This window comes from Trichechus manatus, unplaced genomic scaffold (assembly GCF_000243295.1).
Source record: "Trichechus manatus latirostris isolate Lorelei unplaced genomic scaffold, TriManLat1.0 scaffold00015, whole genome shotgun sequence".
Classification (NCBI taxonomy): domain Eukaryota; kingdom Metazoa; phylum Chordata; class Mammalia; order Sirenia; family Trichechidae; genus Trichechus; species Trichechus manatus.
This window is the reverse complement of record NW_004443951.1, coordinates 13,132,091-13,154,632: the sequence shown is the minus strand read 5'-3', so window position 1 is coordinate 13,154,632 and position 22,542 is coordinate 13,132,091. Positions and strand designations below refer to the sequence as shown.

The window sequence follows — 22,542 nt, the reverse complement described above, 5'->3', positions numbered from 1 at the left end:
TGACATCAGGCTTCACCAGGTTTTCCCATAACCAAGCGTAAAGTTCCACAAAAGTGTATCCTGCCCACAATCCTGCCAGACAAACTGCCCCAGCATTTTCCAACCCCTTTCTTACCCCAGATTCAAAGATCTTGGCACCAAGATGAGCTGAAAGTTAAAGCATCAGTTACTCCCCTTGTTCCCATCCCCCCTCTTAGCCTTGTCCAGAAAGCCCTTCCCAGCCCCAGGCCTAGAAATGGGGGGAACTGTGGGCCTCATGGAGAAGGGAAGGTCTTCCTTGACCCTTTTTCATGCTGCTCCAGGGATCAAGGCCTCTCCTGGAACTTCTCAGGGACCTTCAGGAGAGCCCCAGGCCTAAACCAGCTCAGCCAAGCTGCAGAGATACAGATTTCCCAGGAAAGTGAATTTGAACCTAGTGGATCCAGAGAAGAGTCCAGCCTTTGTCCAGGAGTAGACTCTGGGAGGAAACCCTGGTGGCATATTGGTTAAAGGTCAGCAGTCTGAATCCACCAGGTGCTCCTTGGAAACCCTATGGGGCAGTTCTACTCTGTCATATAGGGTTGCCAGGAGTTGGAATAGACTCGACAGCAACGGGTTTGGTTTTTTTGGTTTTTAGACTCTGGGAAGGCGTCCAAGCCCCAGAGGGAGGATATGGACTTCTAGGCCTAGGTCACAAAAGCTGGCATCAGGTCTCCCCACCGCAACCACTACCTTCCAGGCCAGAGGAGCCACAGGATTTACTGGCCAGCCCTGGTCATCTGACGGCTCCTAGACTCCTCCCTCTTTTCCCTGGAGGGACAGAACCCCTGGCAGGCATTCCATACCTACAGGTCATGCTCTGTTCTGGGAACTGCCAGTGGTAACAAGAGGTGGAGCAGTGGGTGCCAGGACAGTGATACGTGAGTTCTGGGGAGCACAGCAGAGGCAAGATCCAGGGGGCTTTCAAGGCTGTGCCGAGGGGCTGGGACTGCTCCCAGGCTTTTGTCGGTTTTTGTCAGCCATCAGAAAGAAGTACTGCCCCAGTGCCCAGGAATAGGCATGGGTTGCTGCAAAGCGAATGCCATCAGGCTAACAGCTGAAGCCCTTGAATGCGGCTTAAGATGTGGACCGAAAGTGCAAGAGACTCACTTCCTACCTGTTCCCCTGGGTCTGCTTAACATGTACCCTGGAGGAGGGACCCTAGCACAGAGAAAACAAAGACTGAGTCAGAAGTCCAAGTTCTAGCCCAGCCTCAAGCACTGCAGGCCTCAGTTTTCCCATCTGTAAAATGAGGAAGTTATACAAGAGAGACTTGAAGGCCCTGTGTTCCCTTGAGTTTGTACATTCCCAGGCTCACAAAGATCCTTGTATTACATATATGAAGTACCCTCTAGGACAACTGTGTAAATGCCTGTGTCCAGGCACACATACATGAGGAGTCATGTGGCCGTATTGTACGTATGTGCTGGGGTGGGGGGAGAGACCCCAGAACAATGTACTCCCCCCACTGCCCTCCTCAATAGGAGGAAGCCAGTGGCTTCCTCCTTTTCCTGCCTCCTGCTCCTGTGTGGTGGCGAGACTGAGGATTGAGGGGAGGAGAGGGAGTCAGGGAAAATCAGTCCAGTAGTCCTCAGGCCCATTCTTATCACAACCCACCCCCACCCCCACACACGTATTTCAAGTGCCCCCATTCCAGGGCCTTCCAGGCCACACCTACTCCTAACCTTATGGGGGCCGGAATTGGTGGGGAGTGGGTGAGGCCCAGAGGCTCAGAAGCAGGATAAGTCCTCCCCACCCTGCTCTGCTGCCACCCCTCCCACCTACTCCATCTCATTTCCTCTTCCTTCCCAGCAGCAACACACACTGGTCAGCACAGGCGGAACAGCCAGACCCATAGTAACTGTTGGCCCAGCCGGTCCTGGCTGGCCTGGGTCAGCCTCCGGAGTATGGTCTGGCAGGGGCCACCTCTGCTGCTCCCCATCCTCTTCCTGGCTTCTCATGTTGGTAAGTCGCTGCTGACCCTCCCGGGCCCAGCCTCCAAGGCCCTGATTCTCCCCAGGAAACCCCATCATCATTGCCATCACTTTCAACCACAACTTGATCAACTAGAAAGTGAGATCAGAGTTACGAAAGGCCAGGCAGGTGCTAAAAATCACTGTAGCTGAGTGGGGGAGGGGAGCAGCCACTGACTGTGGATCTCAGGATCGTTGAGGAGCGGGGGGGCCTGTAGGCCCCATGAAGTTTTCAGTGGGTACTCATAGGGTTAGTGTGTTGGAGTCATTCAATTACTCATTCAACAAACATTTATCAAGCACCAACAATGTACCAGGAGCTGTGCTAACTGCTGGGCCATTAGAGGAAAGGAAGGCGGCCTCCAAATCCGTACACTGAGATTAAATGACGCAGACCGCCTATGGCTGTTACCGGGTTTAAATGAGACAAAGTAAGCATAGCCTGTAGCACTGTGCCTGGAGTTTGGTAAGGGTTTCTGAATAAGTGGCAGCTGCTTCCATTAGCCTGCTGGCCAAAGAGAAATAAAACACGGAGGCTGCCTTTGAGTGGTTCACAGTCTAGCAGGGGACACAGACCCCAGTTGATGGAATGAGAGTTAAAGGGAAATGGACACAAGGAGCTCTAGAGGAGCATGGAGGAGGAGTCAGCTTACTTTTCCTGGGGTGGATGAAAAGGGGGTCAGAAAGACTCCATCAAGAGGGATGGTCTTCATTCCAGGCAGATGGAACAATAAGTGCAAGACTCAGAAGCATGAAAGCGCACAGGAGAGAAGGTTCCTGCAGGGAAAGCAGCAAGAGGGGCAAAGTGTGAGCAGCAAGGGGCTCAGGAGCGCATTCATCATCCTGAGGGCAATGAGGAGCCATGGGATGTTGTAGGCAAGAGAGTCGCAAGATCAGATTTGGGTCTTCCGTGGATCATTTTGGCTCCTTGTACAGAGGATGAGTTGGGGAAAGAAGGGTGTGGCTATTGGGATGGTCTCGGTGAGTAAGGATGAGGGCTGAGCAAAGGTGGGCTTGGAAGATGCAGATGAAGTCAAGAGACTTTTAGGAAACAGAACTTGCAGAATTTTGTGACTGATTAGGGGCAACCTAGCATAATGCTCAGAGTGTAGACTTTAGAGTCAAGACAATCTGGTTCTGCCCGTTACTAATTGTATGACCTTGAGCAAGTTGCTTAACTTCTCTGAGCCTCAGTTCACTGGCTATAAAAGAGATAATAACACACACCTCCCAGAAGAGTTGGGATGATAAAATGAACGAACATAAGTAAAGTGCCTAGTACATAATTGGCATCCAATAAAAATTAATTATTATGACAGTGGGAGGGGAATATGGGATGACTCTTAGTTTGTGTCTCAGGTGGCTGGGGGATGAGGTGCCATTGCTGAGTCAGTGAGCACAGGAGAAGAATAGGTTTTGGGGGGAGTTGATGGAGATGAAGGCCTGAACTGAGAGGTCATCCCACGGTATTGACTCAGAGGTGATAGTTAAAGCTAAGGGAGTGGATGAGCTTGCCCAGGGAAGCCTGTAGAACAAACAACCCATATTATTACCTTCCTCTCTAAATGGGGAAAGACTATCACCTTCACAGGGAGGTTGCAGGGCTCCAAATCAGTGTTTTCAATTTGATCCTCGCAACCTCCTAGGGCTTCAAACCAGTTTGTTCCGGTTCGAACCCCTGCTGATAATTTGCATTTTTAACAAGTTCCCAAGTGATGCTAATGCTGCTGGTTAGGGACCAGTTCGGAGAACCACTAGTACAGCAGTGGTTCTCAAAATTTATTATATGTAAGAATCACCTGGGGATCTTATTAAAATGTAGATTCTGATTCAGTATATCTGGGGTAGAAATGCAAATTCTCAGCAGGAATTCAAACCGGAAAGAACCGGTTTGAAGCCCTAGGAGGTTGTGAGAATCAGACTGAAAACAGACGCTTGGCACATGGTAGGCAGTCAGTAAATGCTAGCTTCGTTTACTCACAGTAGGCTTTTAAAGGATAGTAATTGATAAACTAAGTGGCATTTAAATTAATTAATTACTCGAAAGTTAAAGGGCAGGGATGGAGAAGGAGCAGCTCAGGAGAGTGTGGCATCACGGAGCTAAGGCAAGCTCACGGGGCTCTCTGTGGTCTGGCCTGGCCTGGGCTCCAGCTCCCCTTGGTCTCTTCCCACCCTCTGCCTTACATTTTATGCTCCAGCCACACCAAACTTGGACTTCCCCCTCCACATCCCATAATATGTCTCATTCCATGTCTTTACCCAGGCTCTTCCCTCTGCCTGGAATGCCCTTTCCCTACCCCGGCCTCCCCTGCACCCCTGCCACTGCCCCACCATTCTCCTCAATGTGACCTGCTCAAGCTTCAACACCCTCGAGCTTTATCTCCCAGGAAGCATCTCTCAATCCCCCTACCTCCCATGCTGGGTTAGGCACCCCTTCTCTGTGCTCCCACATGTCCATGTCCGTCTCCCCAACTAGGCAGTGAGCTCTTTGGAAGGCAAAGACCAAGACCACCTCCTGGCTGTGTCCCCGGCATTGCTCAGCACAGGTCTTGGCCCAGAGCTAGCTTTGTTTCTGCTTCCCAATCACTGGGCTGCAGAACCAGTCTTTTTCACCCTAAATTCGATCACACCAAGCATTTTTTGATTCTTGTAGTTACAGAGAGGGATCCCTACAAGACACTTCTGTTCTGCAATAGCTCTCCTAGCCTGCACCCTCACGGGGTAGGGGTAGCAGGAAGGAGAGACTCATTGGCAACATTTGCAGAGCAGTTTTTTAAAGACAAGTCAGGAAAGGGGCCCGATACGGAATAAAAAGTGAGGAAATGGAGGAGACAGGGAGCATAGATCATTCTTTCCGAAAGCTTGGCTTAAAAGTGAAGCCATCTAGCCAGAGAAAGGAAGCGATGAGGAGGTCAGAGAATGGTTTTTAATTTTTGTTCAAGGATGAAGAGACTTGAGGGGAAGAGGCCAGTGCACAAGAAAGGGGAAAGGGATAGGAGGGGAGGGGATAAAGACCAAGAGGGTGAAGATGAAGTGAAGTGCCTGTGGGGATCTGAGGGAAAGAGGAGAGGAAGAAAGAGCTTTAAAGGTTGGGGACCCTGTTAGAGAGGACCCTGGAGCAATAACATCAGAGGACTGGGGTTGGGGGCTCCTGGGCCAGCGGGTGGACTCATTGGAACTATGATAGAGTCACTGGTGTCCTGGCCCCAGGCGCGGCGGTGGACCTCACGCTGCTGGCTGACCTGCGTCTCACGGACCCCCAGCGTTTCTTCCTGACCTGCGTGTCTGGGGAGGCCGGAGCGGGTAGGGGCTCAGACGCCTGGGATCCGCCCCTGCTGCTGGAGAAAGAGGACCGCATCGTGCGCACCTTCCCGCCCCGGAAGCCCCTGCAGGATATCCACAACGGCTCGCACCAGGTCACCCTGCGTGGCTTCTCCCAGCCCTCGGACCTCGTAGGCGTATTCTCCTGCGTGGGCGGTGCCCGGACGCGACGCACACGCGTTGTCTACGTGCACAACAACCCCAGAGGTGAGTCTGTCCTGTGAAGGTAAGAAAGGAGCAGTGACAGGAGATTGCCACTCACCTCTGGCTCCACCCTCCACCCTACAGCCCACCTTCTCCCAGAGAAGGTCACACACACGGTGAACAAAGGTGACACAGCTGTTCTTTCCGCTCACGTGCGCAAGGAGAAGCAGACAGATGTGATCTGGAAAAGCAATGGTGAGGGGGCATCTGAACTGGTTGGTCAGGTAAACCCATTAGGCCTGACACCCTGGCACATCCATCATCCTCAGGATCCCCAGCTTTGGTCCCTTACATATCTTTCACCCCAATACACCTGTCACCCTTCTGTCTAACCTCCAGAGCCCCTCCTCTGTGCTGGGCCAGGTCCCATGGGACATACCTGTATCCATCTCATCTCTCCCGCTGAGCTGCCCTCCTATTGTACCCACAGGACCAGGGGCCTAGTCTTCAGCTACCTCCATCCCTTTTGTCCCCTGAATAGGCACCATGTTAAACCCTCATCTTTGACTCTCCCCTGGGAGTTAGCAGGAGTTGTCACATAGCCCTAGGTTCTTAGGTGGCACAGCCAGTTTGCACTTGACTAACCTAAAGGTTGTTGGTTCAAATCCACCCTGTGGCACTGCAGAAGAAAGGGCTGGCAGTCTGCTTCCATAAAGACTATTGTTTTGGGGTGCCATCAAGTCGATTCTGGCTCATAGCAACCCCATGTGACAAAGTAGAACTGTTCCATAGGGTTTTCCTGGCTGTAATCTTTACAGAAGTAGATCACTAGGTCTTTCTCCTGCAGAGATACTGGGTAGATTTGAATCGCCACCCTTTCAGTTAGCAGCCAGAGCTCCTTTGCATAAAGATTACAGCCAAGAAAACCCTATGGGGCAGTTCTACTCTGTAACACATAAAGTTGCCATGAGTCAGAGTCAACTTGACGGCAAGGGGTTTGGTTTTTTGGTTTTGGTCACATAGCCCACCTGGCAGGGAACAGAGGTCCCCATGAAGAAGAAACCTGGTAACAAAGTACTCAACACAGGCAGGGGAAATTCTAGATCTCTCGGAAATCTGTCCAACCCAGATCTCTAATGCCAGAGACAGGTGCATGCTGGGGCCTCTGAAGACCTGTGAGATCTCAACCCTAGGCCTGCCCTCCACCCTGGTCATGTCAGGCCCTCTGACCACCCCATGGCCCCAGAGATTCCTGCCTCAGTCCTCAGATCCACAGTCCCTTGGGTGACTCTTGCATCCCTGACCTCTTGAGGAAGGAGGACCCTTCCCTTGGGCCTAAGGGGTTTGCCTCCTGAGCCCTAAGCGCCCTGAATGGACCAGAGATGAGGAAAGCATCAGGTAGACTTGAGCTCCCTAGAGTCTCTGTTCACTCCTGAGCAAAGAGGCAAGAAGGGGGTGGGGCAAGGATTGAATATTCTTCTAATATTGGAGTCTGCAGGTCCTGGAGGGCGAGGCTTAGGGAGGACTTTCCAGAGTAGATGACTCCTGAACTATGCCCAGAAGGAGGAGTGGGAATTGGCCAGGCAAAGGAGGGGAGGGCATTCCAGGAGGAGAGATCAACAAGAGCAAAGGCATGGTGTTCCTAGGAGAGAAACAAGCAATTCAGGATTATTGGAATGTTGGGAGCCACGCAGGGTGTGGAGAGGTATGGGGCGGGAGGGCTAAGCAGTGGACACATTGGTGAAACTGATGCTAAGGAATTTGTACTTTGTCCTGAGGGCAGTAGAGAACTTTTGAAGAGTTTAAGCAGAAGTTACACACCAATCTGTTGTAGAAAAAATCACACTGGCTGTTGAATGGAGGATGATGACAAAGGGGAAGACTGGAGGCAGGGAGACTGCTTAGGAGGCTGTTGGAGGACTGAATCAGGATGGTGGCAGTGGGCATGGAGAGAAGTGGACTGGTTTAGGAGATGACGAAGAAGTAGAATAGACAGGACGTAGTTCAGAGTGGTTGGTGGAGAGTGAAGAAGATGCTTCCCAGCTTTATGGCTTGGGTCCTAGGCACTTGGTGGTGTCTTCCCCAAGGTCTGGACACTAGGTGTGGGGCCACATTGATGTGATCTGGGCAGAGGGAGGTGACGCCAGTTCTCATGTAATACTGAGGCCCCTGATCCGTTCATGCCCCCCAGGATCCTACTTCTATACCTTGGACTGGCATGAGGCCCAGGATGGGCAGTTCCTGCTGCAGCTCCCAAACGTGCAACCATCATCGAGCGGCATCTACAGTGCCACCTACCTGGAAACCAGCCCCCTGGGCAGTGCCTTCTTTCGGCTCATCGTGCGGGGTCAGGGGCAGAAGGCAGAGGTTGTGGGTGGTATGGGAGGCTGGGGCCCTGGGTACTTCCTGTAGGTCCCCTGGTTCCCTAGGGCTACCCCAGTCCTCAGCAGCAGCAATGAGGTGAGTGAGGGTCAGCTGCTGAAGACACTTTCCTCCAGGCTGTGGGGCTGGGCACTGGGGGCCAGACTGTGCCAAGGAGTGCCCAGGCTGCCTGCATGGAGGTGTCTGCCATGACCAGGATGGCGAGTGCGTGTGCCCCCCTGGATTCACTGGCACCCGCTGTGAGCAGGGTAAGGAGTATTTCTGGCACCTGTGAGGAGGGGGAGCTAGGGCCTAGGTAGGGTGAGGAGAGGTTTCCTAACTGGGGGAAGACCCTAGAACTGTGAGGATGGAGCTTGGAGGGTGAGGATGCCAGGTAAGTTCTGGGCCCTGGGGTCCAGCAGAGGCCCATACACCCACATGCCCTTTTTCCAGCCTGCAGAGAGGGCCGTTTTGGGCAAAGCTGCCAGGAGCAGTGCCCGGGCACATCTGGCTGCCGGGGACTCACCTTCTGCCTCCCGGACCCCTACGGCTGTTCTTGTGGATCTGGCTGGAGAGGAATCCAGTGCCAGGATGGTATGGACTAACTCACTCCACCATGGCCCCGGCCAAGACAGCCAGCTGCAAGTTCGACTCGGACCCTTCACCCGGATCCTGACTGACATGCCAAGCCCCCCGCCATCCTCCCGCTCACCTCACCAGTGCCTCCTCTACACCCAGCCTATCGTTAATCATGCCCCATATGTTTCCGGCCTGTGCCCTCGTTGCCCCCTGACCTGAGCCGCTCTAACCTTACTTCCTCTGTTCCCAGCCTGTGCCCCTGGTCACTTTGGGGCTGACTGCCGCCTCCAGTGCCAGTGCCAGAACGGCGGCACTTGTGACCGGTTCAGTGGCTGTGTCTGCCCCTCTGGGTGGCATGGAGTGCACTGTGAGAAGTCAGGTATGCGCACAGGGTCTTTGAGATCCCTCAGGATATGTCAGCCTTCACCAAACATATCTCCCTGGCTTAGAAGAGACTTGTCCTCCTTTAATGGGTCAGAGCCCTGCCCTCAGGGAGCTCATGGTCTGGTAGGAGTTCTCACCACTCAGCCATCAGTACAGTGATGGGCAGCAGCCCAGAGTGTGGGGGAGCCCAGAGGAGGCCCCAAATCAGTCTCAGAGGGTCAGTGCAGGCTTCTGGGAGGAGGTGAGGTCTGAGATGGGAGATGAAGGACAAGGGCAAATGGCTGGGAAAAGAACATGGGCAAAGGCCCAGGTGGGAGGAACTGAAGCTTAGGTACCAGGACAATGGAGTAAGGAGAGGCTGGGGGAGTGGTCAGAAGAGGTCAAATTATGGAGGCTTTGAATGCCAGACCAAGGCTTTGTACTTAATATTATGACATCAAGAGGGAATTGTTGAAGGGGCATAAGGTGATCAGACTTAGATTTTAGCAAGATCCCCTAGTTGCTGGCTGGAGTGTGGAAGCGGGACCCTTAAGGAGTCTGTAGTGGGTGACCAGAAGCAAATGAGGTCTTAACTAGTGTTTCGGCTATGAAGATGGTAAGGGGCCTGATTGCAGGTTATTAGAGAATAATGGAAAGTAGGGAGATTGAAGAGGTAGACTCTGCAGTTGATCAGAAGTAGGGCATGAGGACTTAAGTGACTCTATAGATGATGGTGCTTCCACTAAGATGCAGAACTAGGACAAGTGGCACTTCGGTGGTCACAGCTCTGCCCCTGAGGGATCTCCAGGATGAGTGTCCTTTCTCTCCCCAGACCGGATCCCCCAGATCCTTGATGTGACCTCGGAACTGGAGTTCAACTTAGAGGCAATGCCCCGGATCAACTGTGCAGCTGCAGGGAACCCCTTCCCAGTGCGGGGCAGCATGGAGCTACGCAAGCCAGATGGCACAGTGCTCCTGGTCAGCCACAATGATCCCTAACCCTTGGGCCCCCGACCCACTAGCTTCACAGCGAATCCCTCAGACCCCAAACCCCTCAGAGCTTTCTACCCACTGGCCTGACCCTGGCTCAAATGGGGTCAGGCTGGTTGTTGAGGAGCTGCTACCAGGCCTCTGTCCCATCGGCACTTCAGACAGACACACGTGTATCTGTCACATGAGTGCATATTCTTTGTGGTATGTCTCCTTCCCCATGTCTCCCTTAGTCCACCAAGGCCATTGTGGAGCCAGATAGAACCACAGCTGAGTTTGAGGTGCCCCGCTTGACTCTTGAGGACAGTGGGCTCTGGGAGTGCCGAGTATCCACATCTGGTGGCCAAGACAGCAGGCGCTTCAGGGTCAACGTCAAAGGTCAGTGATGTCCTGGGGCTAAGGGGGACAGACAGTGGGCAGAGTGGGCGCTATCTGATGCTGCTCAGACTGGGGATTGGCAGGAATGGCAAGGCCATCTGAGGTCACAGCCCAGCACCAGGCAAAAAAGAGGGCTTGTGATCACTCAAGTCCGGGCTGAGCAGTGTCAGGCTGGAGCACAGCTCATTCCCATCTGGAAAGGACATCCTATGCCCCAGACACTGGGGGTACCCTCCAGCCTCGCCCTCCCTCCTACGTTGCCAACCTCCTGTCTCCACACCCTTCCCCAACAGTGTGCTTTAGCTCTGCCTCTAGGATGCTGTTTCCCCCCAGTCACACCATGTGGTCAGGCATTGCTAGACTAGGGGCACATGGGGCTGTGGAGCTCACAAAGTGAGCTGCTTGGCCTGGAGAGGTCAGGGAAGACTTCCCAGAGGAGGTGGAGCTTAGGCAGGAGCATAAAGAAGGTGTAGGAATCTACTATGTGACTAAGGAAGGAACTGCCCAGTGTCAGGATTGCTCAGAGCAGAGCAGTCAGCTGCCCCCTCCCCCCTGGTCAAGGTATCCTGTCACTTCTCCAGCACAATAAGCCATGGCCATTCACATGCCTTGGCTCCACTTTCCCTCAACTCCTGACCCCCACTCTTCCATATAAGCCCAGGCCCTCTCTTACCTTCTCCTTTCTCACTCTTAGACTCAGCTTTTCCACTTGCTACCACCACCATCTCCCTTACCACCACCAGGAAATATTTCGTGGCCTCAGGGCTCCATCTTCAGCCATTCTCTTCTCATTCTCCCCAGGCTTTGGACTCAGACAACCTAGGTCCAGATCCTCACTCTACAAATTCCTAGTTCCATCACCTTAAGCAAATTACTCAACCCCTCTTAGCTTGTTTCTCCCACTGTAAAATGGGGATAATACTAGCATTCTCTTGATAGGGTTGAGATGAAGATTAAATTAGATAATTTGTTTAAGCATTTAGCACAGTGCCTGACTCCTCAATAAATATTGACAATTATTGTTATTTAAAATGCCCTCCAGTCCCAAGATTTCACCCATTCTCTGGCAACTCCCAGATCTGATCTATAGCCTGGACCCTCTCCTGAGCTCCAGGCCCATGTTGGGGGACATCTATGAAGTGGGGACATCTTCTGTGGAGATCTAGTTCTGAAGTCACTGTGGAAGTTAACTGGTGTATGATGCAGGGGCCCACTATATATCAGCCCCCTCCTGGACATTTAACCCCGTGGGAGCCATAGGCACTGGGGGCTCCACAGGATCCAAACTGGACCATCATTGCCCTCCAAATCAGCACCTCCTCATAACATACTTGTTTCTGCCTGACACCAGCCCCTCAACTCACAACCCTGTATCGTCCTTGGCTCATGCTCCCTCCCTCACTCCCTCTCTCCCTCCCTTCCGTCTGTCCATTCTTCTTAGAAAGTCAGTCTGCTAGAAGTTTGGAAGAGGCAAGGGAACCAGTTAAAGCACTAATGCAATCATCTGGAGAAAAAAACTGAGACTAGAATAGGGACAGTGACCATGGAGTGGGGAAGCAGGGCAAGAACACAAAAGCTGTTTAGGTGGCCTGGTCAGATAGACCTAGTTCATACTCTGGCTGATCTTTCCCTGGCTATGTGTCCTTAGGCAAGTTATTCAACATCTCGGAGTCCCAGTGTATTCATTCATAACACAGGAGTAATGAGCTTGTCTGAAAGGTGGTTGTGAGAATTAGAGATCATGCATATAAAGCATCAGAGATAGAGCACGTGCTTCATCACTTCATCATTGGCTTTTTTAATTAAGAGAGTGGTGAATGATGGGGGAAGGGCAGACAGCAGGATGTCACTCAGGTTCTCTTCCTGCCTTGGGTTCCAGCCCCCTCTGTCTAGCCCCCACACTGCATGGACAGAGTGCCGTCCCCAAAACCTCTATCTGGCCATTACAGTCCCTCACTTAACATCTTTTGGGATACCCTCATGTTCTCAGTGCTGAATCTCTGTGCCCCAGGCTGCTCAGGGGGCAGAACTCTGTCCTCCCTGGGCTCTGGCCACTCTGGTCATCTGTTGATCTTGGTCTTTCCCAGCCCAGAGGGCCCAGATCCAAACACAGAGCCAGAGGGCTGGGTCCTCTGATTCCCAAAGTGCAAAGTCCTCTCATTTTTCTGGGGACTGAGTAGGGTGTGGAGGCCATGCCTTATTCGACATCTCCTGGCAGTGCCCCCAGTGCCCCTGACTGCGCCTCGGCTCCTGGCCAAGCAGAGTCGCCAGCTTGTGGTCTCCCCTCTGGTATTATTCTCTGGGGATGGGCCCATCTCCTCTGTCCGCCTACACTACCGGCCCCAGCACAGCACCATGGCCTGGTCCACCATTGTGGGTGAGTGGGGAGAAAGTTGGGAACTGAGCAGGGCTGAGTCAGGGCGGGAGTGTTGGGTAATAAGATGAGGTGAGAATGGAAAGAGGGAGGATAGTCAAGTGTGAGGAAAAGAGAAGGGGCTGAAGGGAGAATGGAGGTTTCTGGAGGAGGCTGGGGCTGAATGATGTGAGCTGCGCACTCCACCCCCAGTGGATCCCAGTGAGAATGTGACGTTAATGAACCTGAGGCCGAAGACAGGATACAGTGTCCGTGTGCAACTGAGCCGGCCAGGGGAAAAGGGGGAGGGGGCCTGGGGGCCTCCCACCCTCATGACCACAGACTGTCCTGGTGAGAGGCCAAGAGTCATCCCTTCCTGTCCCCCCCGGGGTTACTGTCCTATCCACTGAGCGGTTACCATGTCTTGTCCACTCAAGGCGCCCCTGCCTTTCCCCTAAGAGGTTGTCCCACCCTGTCCACTGGGGGTCACTGTCCTTCCCAGCCCCAAGGACTGACTGGACAGCTCTGACCCCTGACCTCTGGCCCCAGAGCCCTCTGTACAGCCATGGCTGGAAGGCTGGCATGTGGAGGGCCCAGACCGTCTACGAGTGAGTTGGTCCTTACCCTCGGTGCCCGGGCCGCTGGTGGGCGATGGTTTCCTGCTGCGCCTGTGGGATGGGGCACGGGGGCAGGAGCGGCGGGAGAATGTCTCATCCCCCCAGGCACGCACTGCCCTCCTGGCTGGACTCACGCCTGGTACCCACTACCAGCTGGATGTGCGGCTCTACCATTGCACCCTCCTGGGCCCTGCCTCACCACCTGCACGTGTGCTTTTGCCCCCCAGTGGTATGCCCGGGGAAAGGGGGTAGCGGGCTCAGGAAAAGGGGAGGACATGGGACACAGGGAACACGAGACTCAAGAGGATGTGGGGAGGTTATGGAAGACTGGATGGACATAGGGAGAATACAGGACACACAGAACATGGGAGGACATGGGACATAGGAAGGATATAGGACACAGGACACTGGAAGGATATAAGATACCAGAAGGACATAGGTCACCACAGGGCATAGGGGCAACAAGGGGAGAACCTAGGATGCTGGGAGGATCTAGGACACCAAGAGGACTTGGGATACAAGAACACGGGAAGCAGAAGCTCGGGGAAAGGTGACCATGGGAATGAGAGGAATTCAGCCTAGGAAGGACTCCCATTCTGGGTCATACAGAGCAGGGGACACAGCTAGAGTGGATCTGTCTGACCCTATAGCTACATAGGCTTGTCCTGCCTGGGCCCTGCCTTCCCACCCCCATCTCCCTAGGTCCCCCAGCCCCCCGACACCTCCGTGCCCAGGCTCTCTCAGACTCTGAGATCCAGCTGATGTGGCAGCGTCCAGAGGGTTCATCTGGGCCTATATCCAAGTACATTGTGGAGGTGCAAGTGGCTGGGGGCTCAGGAGACCCAATGTGGATAGATGTGGACAGGCCCGAGGAGACGAGCACCATCATCCATGGCCTCAATGCCAGCACGTGCTACCTCTTCCGTGTGCGGGCCAGTGTCCAGGGTCCCGGTGACTGGAGTAACGTGGTAGAGGAGTCCACTCTTGGCAATGGTGAGAGGGTATGGCCCACAGACATCCTGCGCTCTGGGGTTGGCCTCAGTGCACTCTCCCTCCATGGGATCCCCTGCCTTGGAGCTGGGGGCATCCCAGGCCCCTCCTTTCAAATGACTCAAGTCCCACTACTGGGGACTTTGACTCTTCCCTTCTTACAATCCACTGTGCTAGTACTGGGAAAATCACATCACCCAGTGACCCACTGATCTGAGGCTTGGCATCCCTGGTCTATCCTTCCATGTGGCCCAGATGATCTCCCCATATCCTGAACAGGGATATCTGACCTCTCCCTCTGTGAACCCCTGGTGGCCTCTGGGTTCCCTGACCCAGGCATCCCTGTGATCTGACCCCTGCTGTTGTGTCCAGGGCTACAGAGTGAGGGCCCAGTCCAAGAGAGCCGGGCAGCTGAAGAGAGCCTGGATCAACAGCTAATACTGGCCATAATGGGCTCTGTGTCTGCCACCTGCCTCACCATCCTGGCTGCCCTCTTAGCCCTGGTGTGCATCCGCAGAAGCTGCCTGCATCGGAGACGCACCTTCACCTACCAATCAGGATCGGTCAGTTACTGCACCTACCCCCAGGGTACAGGTGCTCCCTTCTCAGGACCTGGCATTGTCTCATCTTGTCACATCCTCCTATCTCTCTTTTCCCAACCACTGGTCCTATCTTCTCTGAGATCTTTCCCACTGTTGTCACTTAGGGTCTGAATTCTGCTCTGCAGACCTTGTTTGTATACATGTTTCTACCTAGGTATGCACAAGTACTTGGACACCCTGTGTGTATATGTGTGTGTGCATGTTGGTGTGGCAGGTGTAAGACTATGCTCAACAGCACTCAAGGGGGCAAAATAGATTTTCTTTATTTCTCTAGAAGTGAACTTATCTCGTTAGCCCATTTATACTAATGGTGAAATATTTAATATTCTAGGGCAAAATAACTCAGTTATGTTCGTATTTCACCATGGCCAATTCTAGGTTTGAACTCAGCCAGTTCAGGATTCTCCCCTGCCTCCTTCTTCTGGGAATTATCAAAGCCTAGGTTGCATGCTGATATTATGGAGGGCACCTGGGGTTCATGCTGGCCTCTGTGCTTGCAGGCTCTCCTGGCCTTCAGAACCAACCTCCCTCTACACACCTCTGTGGCTGACATCTTCAGCCCTGCTGTGGCCTTTTGTTAACAGGCCATTCATGCTGTGAGTTCCTCATCCTATCCTCCACCCTTGCAAACCCAAGGGCCTCCTTTGGGAGACTGAGGAACTCTAGGTGTTTCCCTGTAACCTTGGAGGATAACATACTGTATGGCCCACAGACCCACTGCCGCAACCCTTCATACAGCTGTTTCTACCACTCTGGAGCCTGCGGCCCCAGCCATCATTCCTTGAGTAAACAAGCACAAGTCTCCCTGTAAACCCTTCTGAGTTTTCAGTCCCTTTGTCCATGCCCCTGCAGCCCTCAGGCCAGCACTTGGGGGGGGGGGGGAGGCTCTGGCTTCTCAGGGACCTGGCATTGTCTCATCTTGTCACATCCTCCCATCTCTCATTCCCACCCACTGGTCTAGTCTCCTGAGATCTTCCCCACTACTGTCACGTATGGCCTGAACTCTGCTCTTGGTCCTTCAGGCCTGGGCTCTTGATATTTAGAGCTAAGCTTTGGCATTTTAAAAAAACAAAAACAAAAACCTCTTCTCTCTCAAGGGCTGACTCTTGTAATACAAAGCCTAGTGTCCAAGCCTATTATCTCTGCTATGCCTTTAAAAAAAATTCATCCAAAGATTAAACTGGCTCCTTTGTTCCAGGCTGTGTTCGCCCTCCCTCTGAGGTCAGTACACACAGAGGGTCGTCACTGCTATGGTGGGGGAAGGGGAAGGGGTATGACTGTTGAGGGAAGGAGGTGGAAAGCAGCTCTTAACATGACAATATACCCCTGCTACATGTGCCTGCACATGAATGTGTGTGTGCATGTGAATGTGTGTGCCGTGTATGAATGTGCCTGTGTGTCTCCTGTGGATACCCCATGTGTATATGCACATGTCCCTGATGCATGTGTGTCCTTATGCTTGTGTACCTCCATACTCTCATGTGGACCTATGCATGGGTGTATCTACATACAGTGTCAATACAAGAACATGCATGTACAGTCTGCTGTGTGCCTCAGCTGTCCGTGTTTCATGTGAATCCATGTGACCCATGTCCTCAACACTTGCCGATCAAGCTGGGCTTCAGTTCACTTAGCAAGCCCCACTACAAGGTCTGTCCTTCTTCCAGTTCTCATACTGGCTGCTCCCTTGGTCCTGTGCTGTTGTTTCCTTTTCCTGCCACCAACCCTGCCCAGGTGGCCCACCTCCTGCTCAGTTGAGGGAAGTGGACGTTCCTCTTTGTTATGGACTACCATCTTGTCTTTCTACATTCAGGTCCCACGGTGGTCTCAGAGATATGGATACATGCTAAGTGAGTAGACAGGGAAGAAAACCCCTCCACTGGCTCCTAGCAGCTCAGGCTTAACATATAGTAGGTGCTCAATAAATGTACTCCCCAAGGTTGGAATTCTCTCCACAGCATCCCTAGTGACAAAAAGCCTAGTTGTGGGATAAGCACAATAATGGGGAGCTCACTGTTCCCTATCACAGTCCATTCCAGTTCCTTTCTGTTTTGTCAGAAATATCTTCCTTCTATTGACCAATATCCTGGCTTCTAGCAACAAGCCCTTGTTCTGCCTGCCAGAGCCCAACACACCTGATCCCCAGGCTGCTGCCTCTGCATTTCTCTCCTTGGATATCTCTCCACACAACCATTACCTGTGGCTCCATCTCCTATGATTCTGTCTCATTGTGTGTCTTCTTTCTGTATGTCTGTCCCTGGCTGACCACCAGGATGCCCTCTGTTTCAGTCTCTGTCCATATCTAACCCCTGGAACCTCTCTCTGAATGCCTGTCTGTGCCTCTTTCTGCCCCCATGTCTCTTGTCTGGACTGTCTACCTAACTGTCCCATCTTGTGAAGGGCGAGGAGACCATCCTTCAGTTCAGCTCAGGGACCCTGACGCTGACCCGCCGGCCAAAACCACAGCCTGAGCCCCTGAGTTACCCAGTGCTGGAATGGGAGGACATCACTTTTGAGGACCTCATCGGGGAAGGGAACTTTGGCCAGGTCATCCGGGCCATGATCAAGAAGGACGGACTCAAAATGAACGCAGCCATCAAGATGCTGAAAGGTCCCCTGCAAGTGACCCCTCACCTCAGCCCTGACCCTCTCCTTTGTGCCATAGATCAAAGGCCCCACCTAGCTCCCTCCAGCAGTTGACCTGTGACCCCAGCCCTCCAGTCGATGCCCCACCCCCAGAGTTATTTCTGGAAAAAGTAATACTGGGTTCTTTACACAGAATATGCCTCTGAAAATGACCATCGTGACTTTGCGGGGGAACTGGAAGTTCTGTGCAAATTGGGTCATCACCCCAACATCATCAATCTCTTGGGAGCCTGTGAGAACCGAGGTGAGCCCCCCAATTCATCACCTACCCCTTCTCCCAAATCCCCATTATCAGCCATCACCTCTGCCACATCAGTACCTTCCTAGGAGCTTCAGGTTACCTGTACATCTTTATTGATTTCCCTTCATGCTTCAGATTCCCTGTGTATTACCCTTAGTACCTATTCCCAATCTAGGTTACCTGTATATAAATCACCACAAGGTACCTCCTCACTCCCCAGGTTACTTGTATATCGCCATTGAATATGCCCCTTATGGGAACCTGCTAGATTTTCTCCGGAAGAGCCGGGTCCTGGAAACTGACCCAGCTTTTGCCCGAGAGCATGGAACAGCCTCCACTCTCAGTTCCCGGCAGCTGCTGCGTTTTGCCAGTGATGCTGCCAATGGCATGCAGTATTTGAGTGAGAAGCAGGTGTGTATGAGTGAATGTGTTTGGGGGTGGGGAAGTGGGTGGTAGAGGGACAAGGCGAAGGTTGCTGGGTAGACTTCAGGAGATACAATCAGCAGGCTCTAATTGGATGTGAGGATTGAGGAATAGAGTGAAGGACATGACTCTGGATTTCTGGCCTGGGTGAGTGCAAGTTCAATGAGGAGAGAACAGGATGAGAAGCAGGTTATGGAGGACTGAGTCTGAAGTATCTGAGGAACATCCTGGTGGAAGTGTTAAGTGAGCAGTTGTCGATGCTAGCTTAGAATTCAGAAGAGACGTCTGAGCTGGAGACACAAAATCTGGGAGTTGTCAGCGCACAGATGGTGACTCTACTAGTGAGGGAGTGAGTGAGACCACCCAGGAGAGTAAAAAGAGCAGAGGGTGGAGGTCTGAGCCCAGTCTGAGGATACCCTGCTTAACCAAAAGGAGGGAAGAGGCAATAGCAGGAGGGGAACATGAGACTGAGGGAAGGCATTATAAGATAGTAATGTTTGAGTATCTTTGAAGGCAGAGGGGAAGGGGCCTGTGCAGAAGGAAGGGTTGATGGAGAGAGGCCTCTGAGGATGGAGGAGGGAAGAAGAGGGTGGGAAAAAGGGGGCTAGGGAACATGGAAAGAGAGGAAGGTGCAATATGGTTACCCAGGAGAGCCCACCATTTGACCCAGAAAGAAGGATACAGCCTGAATTTGGCCGTGGCCCAGGTCATGGAAAGGAAGGAATGACAGCCACCACTGTGATTTTTCTCAGGCAGGAGTCAGCTGATCCAGGATTGAGGCCTGGGTGGGTGGGAAGAAGAGTCAGGGACTGCTAAAGGCATCAAAGGTACCCATGTAGATTGACTGTGAGGCCAGACCCCTTACTGGCCTAGGGGTCTTGGGCTCCCACATTCCCCAGTCTTCCCTGACTTCTGACCTTGCCTGCAGTTCATCCACAGGGACCTGGCTGCCCGAAATGTGTTGGTTGGAGAGAACCTGGCCTCCAAGATTGCAGACTTTGGCCTGTCTCGAGGGGAAGAGGTTTATGTAAAGAAGACGATGGTAAGGCGATCCAAACCTCCCCTCAGGGTCTATGCCTGGTTGTGTCCCCCACCCCCATGATCCCCCAAACAGGCCCCTTCTCTCCACTCAACCCCTCAAACCCACTCTCTCCCAGGGGCGTCTCCCCGTGCGCTGGATGGCCATTGAGTCTCTGAACTACAGCGTCTATACTACCAAGAGTGATGTGTGAGTTTTGGGGTGGGAAGAGATGGGGAGGGGCTTTTCCAGATATGTCTCAGTAATCTAAGGCATGACTTAGGCATCCCTAGGGTATGTTCCAGGTGTGACACAGGTAAGACCTGGGTGTCTCCTGAGTAGACTTTGGGGGTACCTGGCATCTTAGTGGGAAGGTAGGGGGCTAGCTGGAAGTAAGTTTTGTCTTGGATGGTAATGAGAATGTTTCACGGTAGGATTGGGGTAGAGGTAGTTTAGGGCTATATTTGTGTAAGAGCCTAAGGGATGCCTAGGAGAGGTTTGGGAATGCTGGTGGGTGATTCCTGAGATGGATGGAGAGACCACTTGAGGAATGCTGTCACCCTTCTCTCTGAAGGGAAGGGTCATCCCCACCTGAGGATCTAACCAAAGCATGACCACCAAGACTCCTTCTCTGTGCCCTCCACCCACAGATGGCCATCTTGGACTGAACCTGAGCTGCCAACCCTTCAGCCCTGACTGCTGAGCTGCTCTGTTCTTTGCCCCAAGCCCTTTAGCCTGACCTGTTCTGCTCACTGTCCACCACACTAACCACCCCTTTGAATACCACAAGACTATTTCCTGCTTCTGCCCCAAGACTTCCTAGATTCCTTCCCCCCACTAAAACTCCCTACCTGGGTCTGACCTGCACCTACATGAAGATTGTTATATTGTGAGAGGCAGTTAAGAGTAAGGGCTTTGGAGCCAGACTACCTAGGTTTGAATCCCTGTATAAGCTAGTTAACTTCTCAGTGCCTCAGTGTCTCCATCTACAAAATGGGGATAATAATTGTACCTATGTCATACGGTTGGTGTGAGAGTTAAATGAGTTAACATATATAAATGCTCCGTGCTTGGCCCATAGTCAGTGCTCAATAAAACTGTTAGCTATAATTATGTTGAGCCTGGCAGGGGCTATGCAGGAGCTTCAATGGAGTAGAGATGACAGCTAGCCAAAGCCAGATACTTGCAGAGTGGACATGCAGGGTCTAGGCGGGGCTGCACATCTGGGATAGATGGGGACTCAACTGCTGGGCCCCAGGCGTAGAAGGTAACTAAGTGCGTCCTCCTTGTTTCAGCTGGTCATTTGGTGTCCTCCTCTGGGAGATTGTGAGCCTTGGTAAGTCCCCAACCTCCATTCCCCAGAGTGCCCCCATCTCATCCCACCTGTGGCCTAGGCTGAGAGAGTTTTGTCCCCTCCTGCAGGGGGCACACCCTACTGTGGCATGACCTGTGCTGAGCTCTATGAGAAGCTGCCCCAGGGCTACCGCATGGAGCAGCCTCGTAACTGTGATGACGAAGTGTGAGTTACCTCAGCCTTTAGCACTGTGACCCCGTCTCTGTGATGAGTGACTTCAACATTGATCCCTGTGACCCTCTCACCCCAGTTAGCCCTTTCTCCTAATCTCAGGAATACCCCCATCCACAGGTACGAGCTGATGCGCCAGTGCTGGCGGGACCGTCCGTATGAGCGACCTCCTTTTGCCCAGATAGCACTGCAGCTGGGCCGCATGCTGGAAGCTAGGAAGGTGAGGAGACCAGGGTGATGGGTGCTGGAGCTCACCAAGCTCACAGGAGTATGCTCTACAAGGACCAAACAGCAGCAGCCACCATGCCCCCTGTCCCCACCACACTGCCCACACAAACTTCCTCAGCGAGGGCTATTGCCACAGCTAGGATGCACCCCAACAGCAATCCCAATTCTAGCTGAATTAAACACTACACCCTTTTAAACTCTTCCAAAGCCCTGCATAGCCCTAGTAGCAAATACCTCCCCCAGGTCCCAGTCTGCTTGCCTGTCCCCCACTGCTCGGGCCATTAGCCCATTCTCACCTGGGACCCCTCCCCTCACCTGACACACAGCAAAAGCTGAATGCATTAACGGTCAGCTAACCAAATGGATGGATGGAAGAGTGAATGATACAGTAGTCATATGAATGACTGAATGAAAGGAATTAGCAAATGGATGATATAATGATCGTACAAATAAATAATTAAGTAACTGAATCTAATAACCATGCGAATAAATTATCAAATATAAATGAAGAACTATATCAAAATGAGTAAATGAGAAAAGAGTTCTTCATTTAAATTAATGATTAAATAGCTATATGAATTAATAAACAATCTTCAGAATGAAAGGATGATCAAATAACCATATGAATGAGTGAATGATGAGCAAACAATTCACTGGATGAATGCATGAAAAAACCCTGATCTAACTATTATGTCAAGGTCCTCTCACTTGAGCCCCCCAGCTGCAGTCCGATGCCCTCCCTGCTCTGGGCTGGAAAGGGCCACCCTTGGACATGGGGCCATCTTGAGTCTCCAGAACGAAACAAGTGTCTGTTCAAATTCCCAACCACATGGAAGTCAAGGACCTCTAGGCCAGATGCCCCTACTAAAGCTTGCTCTGATCTCCAGGCCTATGTAAACATGTCGCTGTTTGAGAACTTCACTTACGCAGGCATCGATGCCACAGCTGAGGAGGCCTGAGCTGCCATCCAACCAGAGCCTGGCTCTGCTGGCCGGAGCAACCTCTGCTGACCAACCTGTGACTTCTGACCCTTGTAGACTCTAACCTGAGCTGCCTCAAGACATTTTTTTTTTAACTTAAGGAAGAAAAGAGAGAATCCAGGGGTGGGAGCAAATTGGGTCCCCATCCTTTGCAGTTACTCCCACTGCCTCCTGCAGCTACCCTTACAGCTGCTTTTCACAACCTTTTTTCTAGTTCAGCTACTCCACACATGTGCTCCTCATTCTGCTGCTTCCCACACTCAAACCCCTACTTCAGCTTCTCTACTCAAACCAGCACCGCACTAACATGCCCTGTCCAGCTACTCCCCACTCCCTGCCTTGTCTTCAGAAAAAATAAATACTTTGAGAAGCTCCACCAATGTCTATGTTTTACTGCTGGTCAAGCCAGGGGAAAAGTTAAACCAAACAGGGAGAAACTGGACTTTCTAGAAACAGAACCCCTGTCCCCAGCTACACTACCTCAGGCCCAGGCCCTCCACTGGGTTTGCCTCTCCTGATGGGAGATATTCTGGAAGACCCATTTTGCATATATAAGCTCATCCCCTACATGTACCTCTTCATAATCAGAAATCCAGTTTCCCCTTTATCTCTTCCTGCTCTCCAGCCTCCATCACCAACACATGTCTCTCTATCTCTAGGTAGCTACCAGCCCAATATTCTTTGCTCTGTCCAAACACAGTCCATGCCAGCCTCAGCCTGTCTTGAGCTCCCACTTTTCCTTATGGTTCTTGGCAGCCTCCCTTGGCTTGATAGTTACCTTACTGCCCAGCT

General features: G+C 52.4%; 1 protein-coding gene across 2 annotated transcripts; it reads left to right on the top strand.

Annotated features, from left to right (window-relative positions):
* The first annotated feature begins 1,754 nt into the window (after nucleotides 1–1,754).
* Nucleotides 1,755–22,126, top strand: TIE1 (tyrosine kinase with immunoglobulin like and EGF like domains 1). 2 transcript variants are annotated; one of them, XM_004371860.1, is made up of 23 exons: nucleotides 1,755–1,983; nucleotides 5,202–5,519; nucleotides 5,601–5,711; nucleotides 7,648–7,803; nucleotides 7,955–8,086; nucleotides 8,271–8,411; nucleotides 8,647–8,775; nucleotides 9,592–9,737; nucleotides 9,983–10,127; nucleotides 12,346–12,504; nucleotides 12,694–12,831; nucleotides 13,030–13,326; nucleotides 13,800–14,090; nucleotides 14,460–14,650; nucleotides 17,090–17,300; nucleotides 17,469–17,579; nucleotides 17,797–17,987; nucleotides 18,928–19,041; nucleotides 19,157–19,227; nucleotides 20,313–20,353; nucleotides 20,440–20,536; nucleotides 20,663–20,762; nucleotides 21,658–22,126. In XM_004371860.1, the coding sequence occupies exons 1-23, from the start codon at nucleotides 1,926–1,928 to the stop codon at nucleotides 21,727–21,729; spliced, it is 3,420 nt and encodes a 1,139-aa protein (XP_004371917.1). In that variant the 5' UTR covers nucleotides 1,755–1,925; the 3' UTR covers nucleotides 21,730–22,126. The 2 variants fall into 2 exon arrangements, with proteins under 2 accessions (XP_004371917.1, XP_004371918.1); XM_004371861.1 differs by having other exon boundaries at nucleotides 1,761–1,983; nucleotides 5,285–5,519.
* The last annotated feature ends 416 nt before the right edge of the window (nucleotides 22,127–22,542 follow it).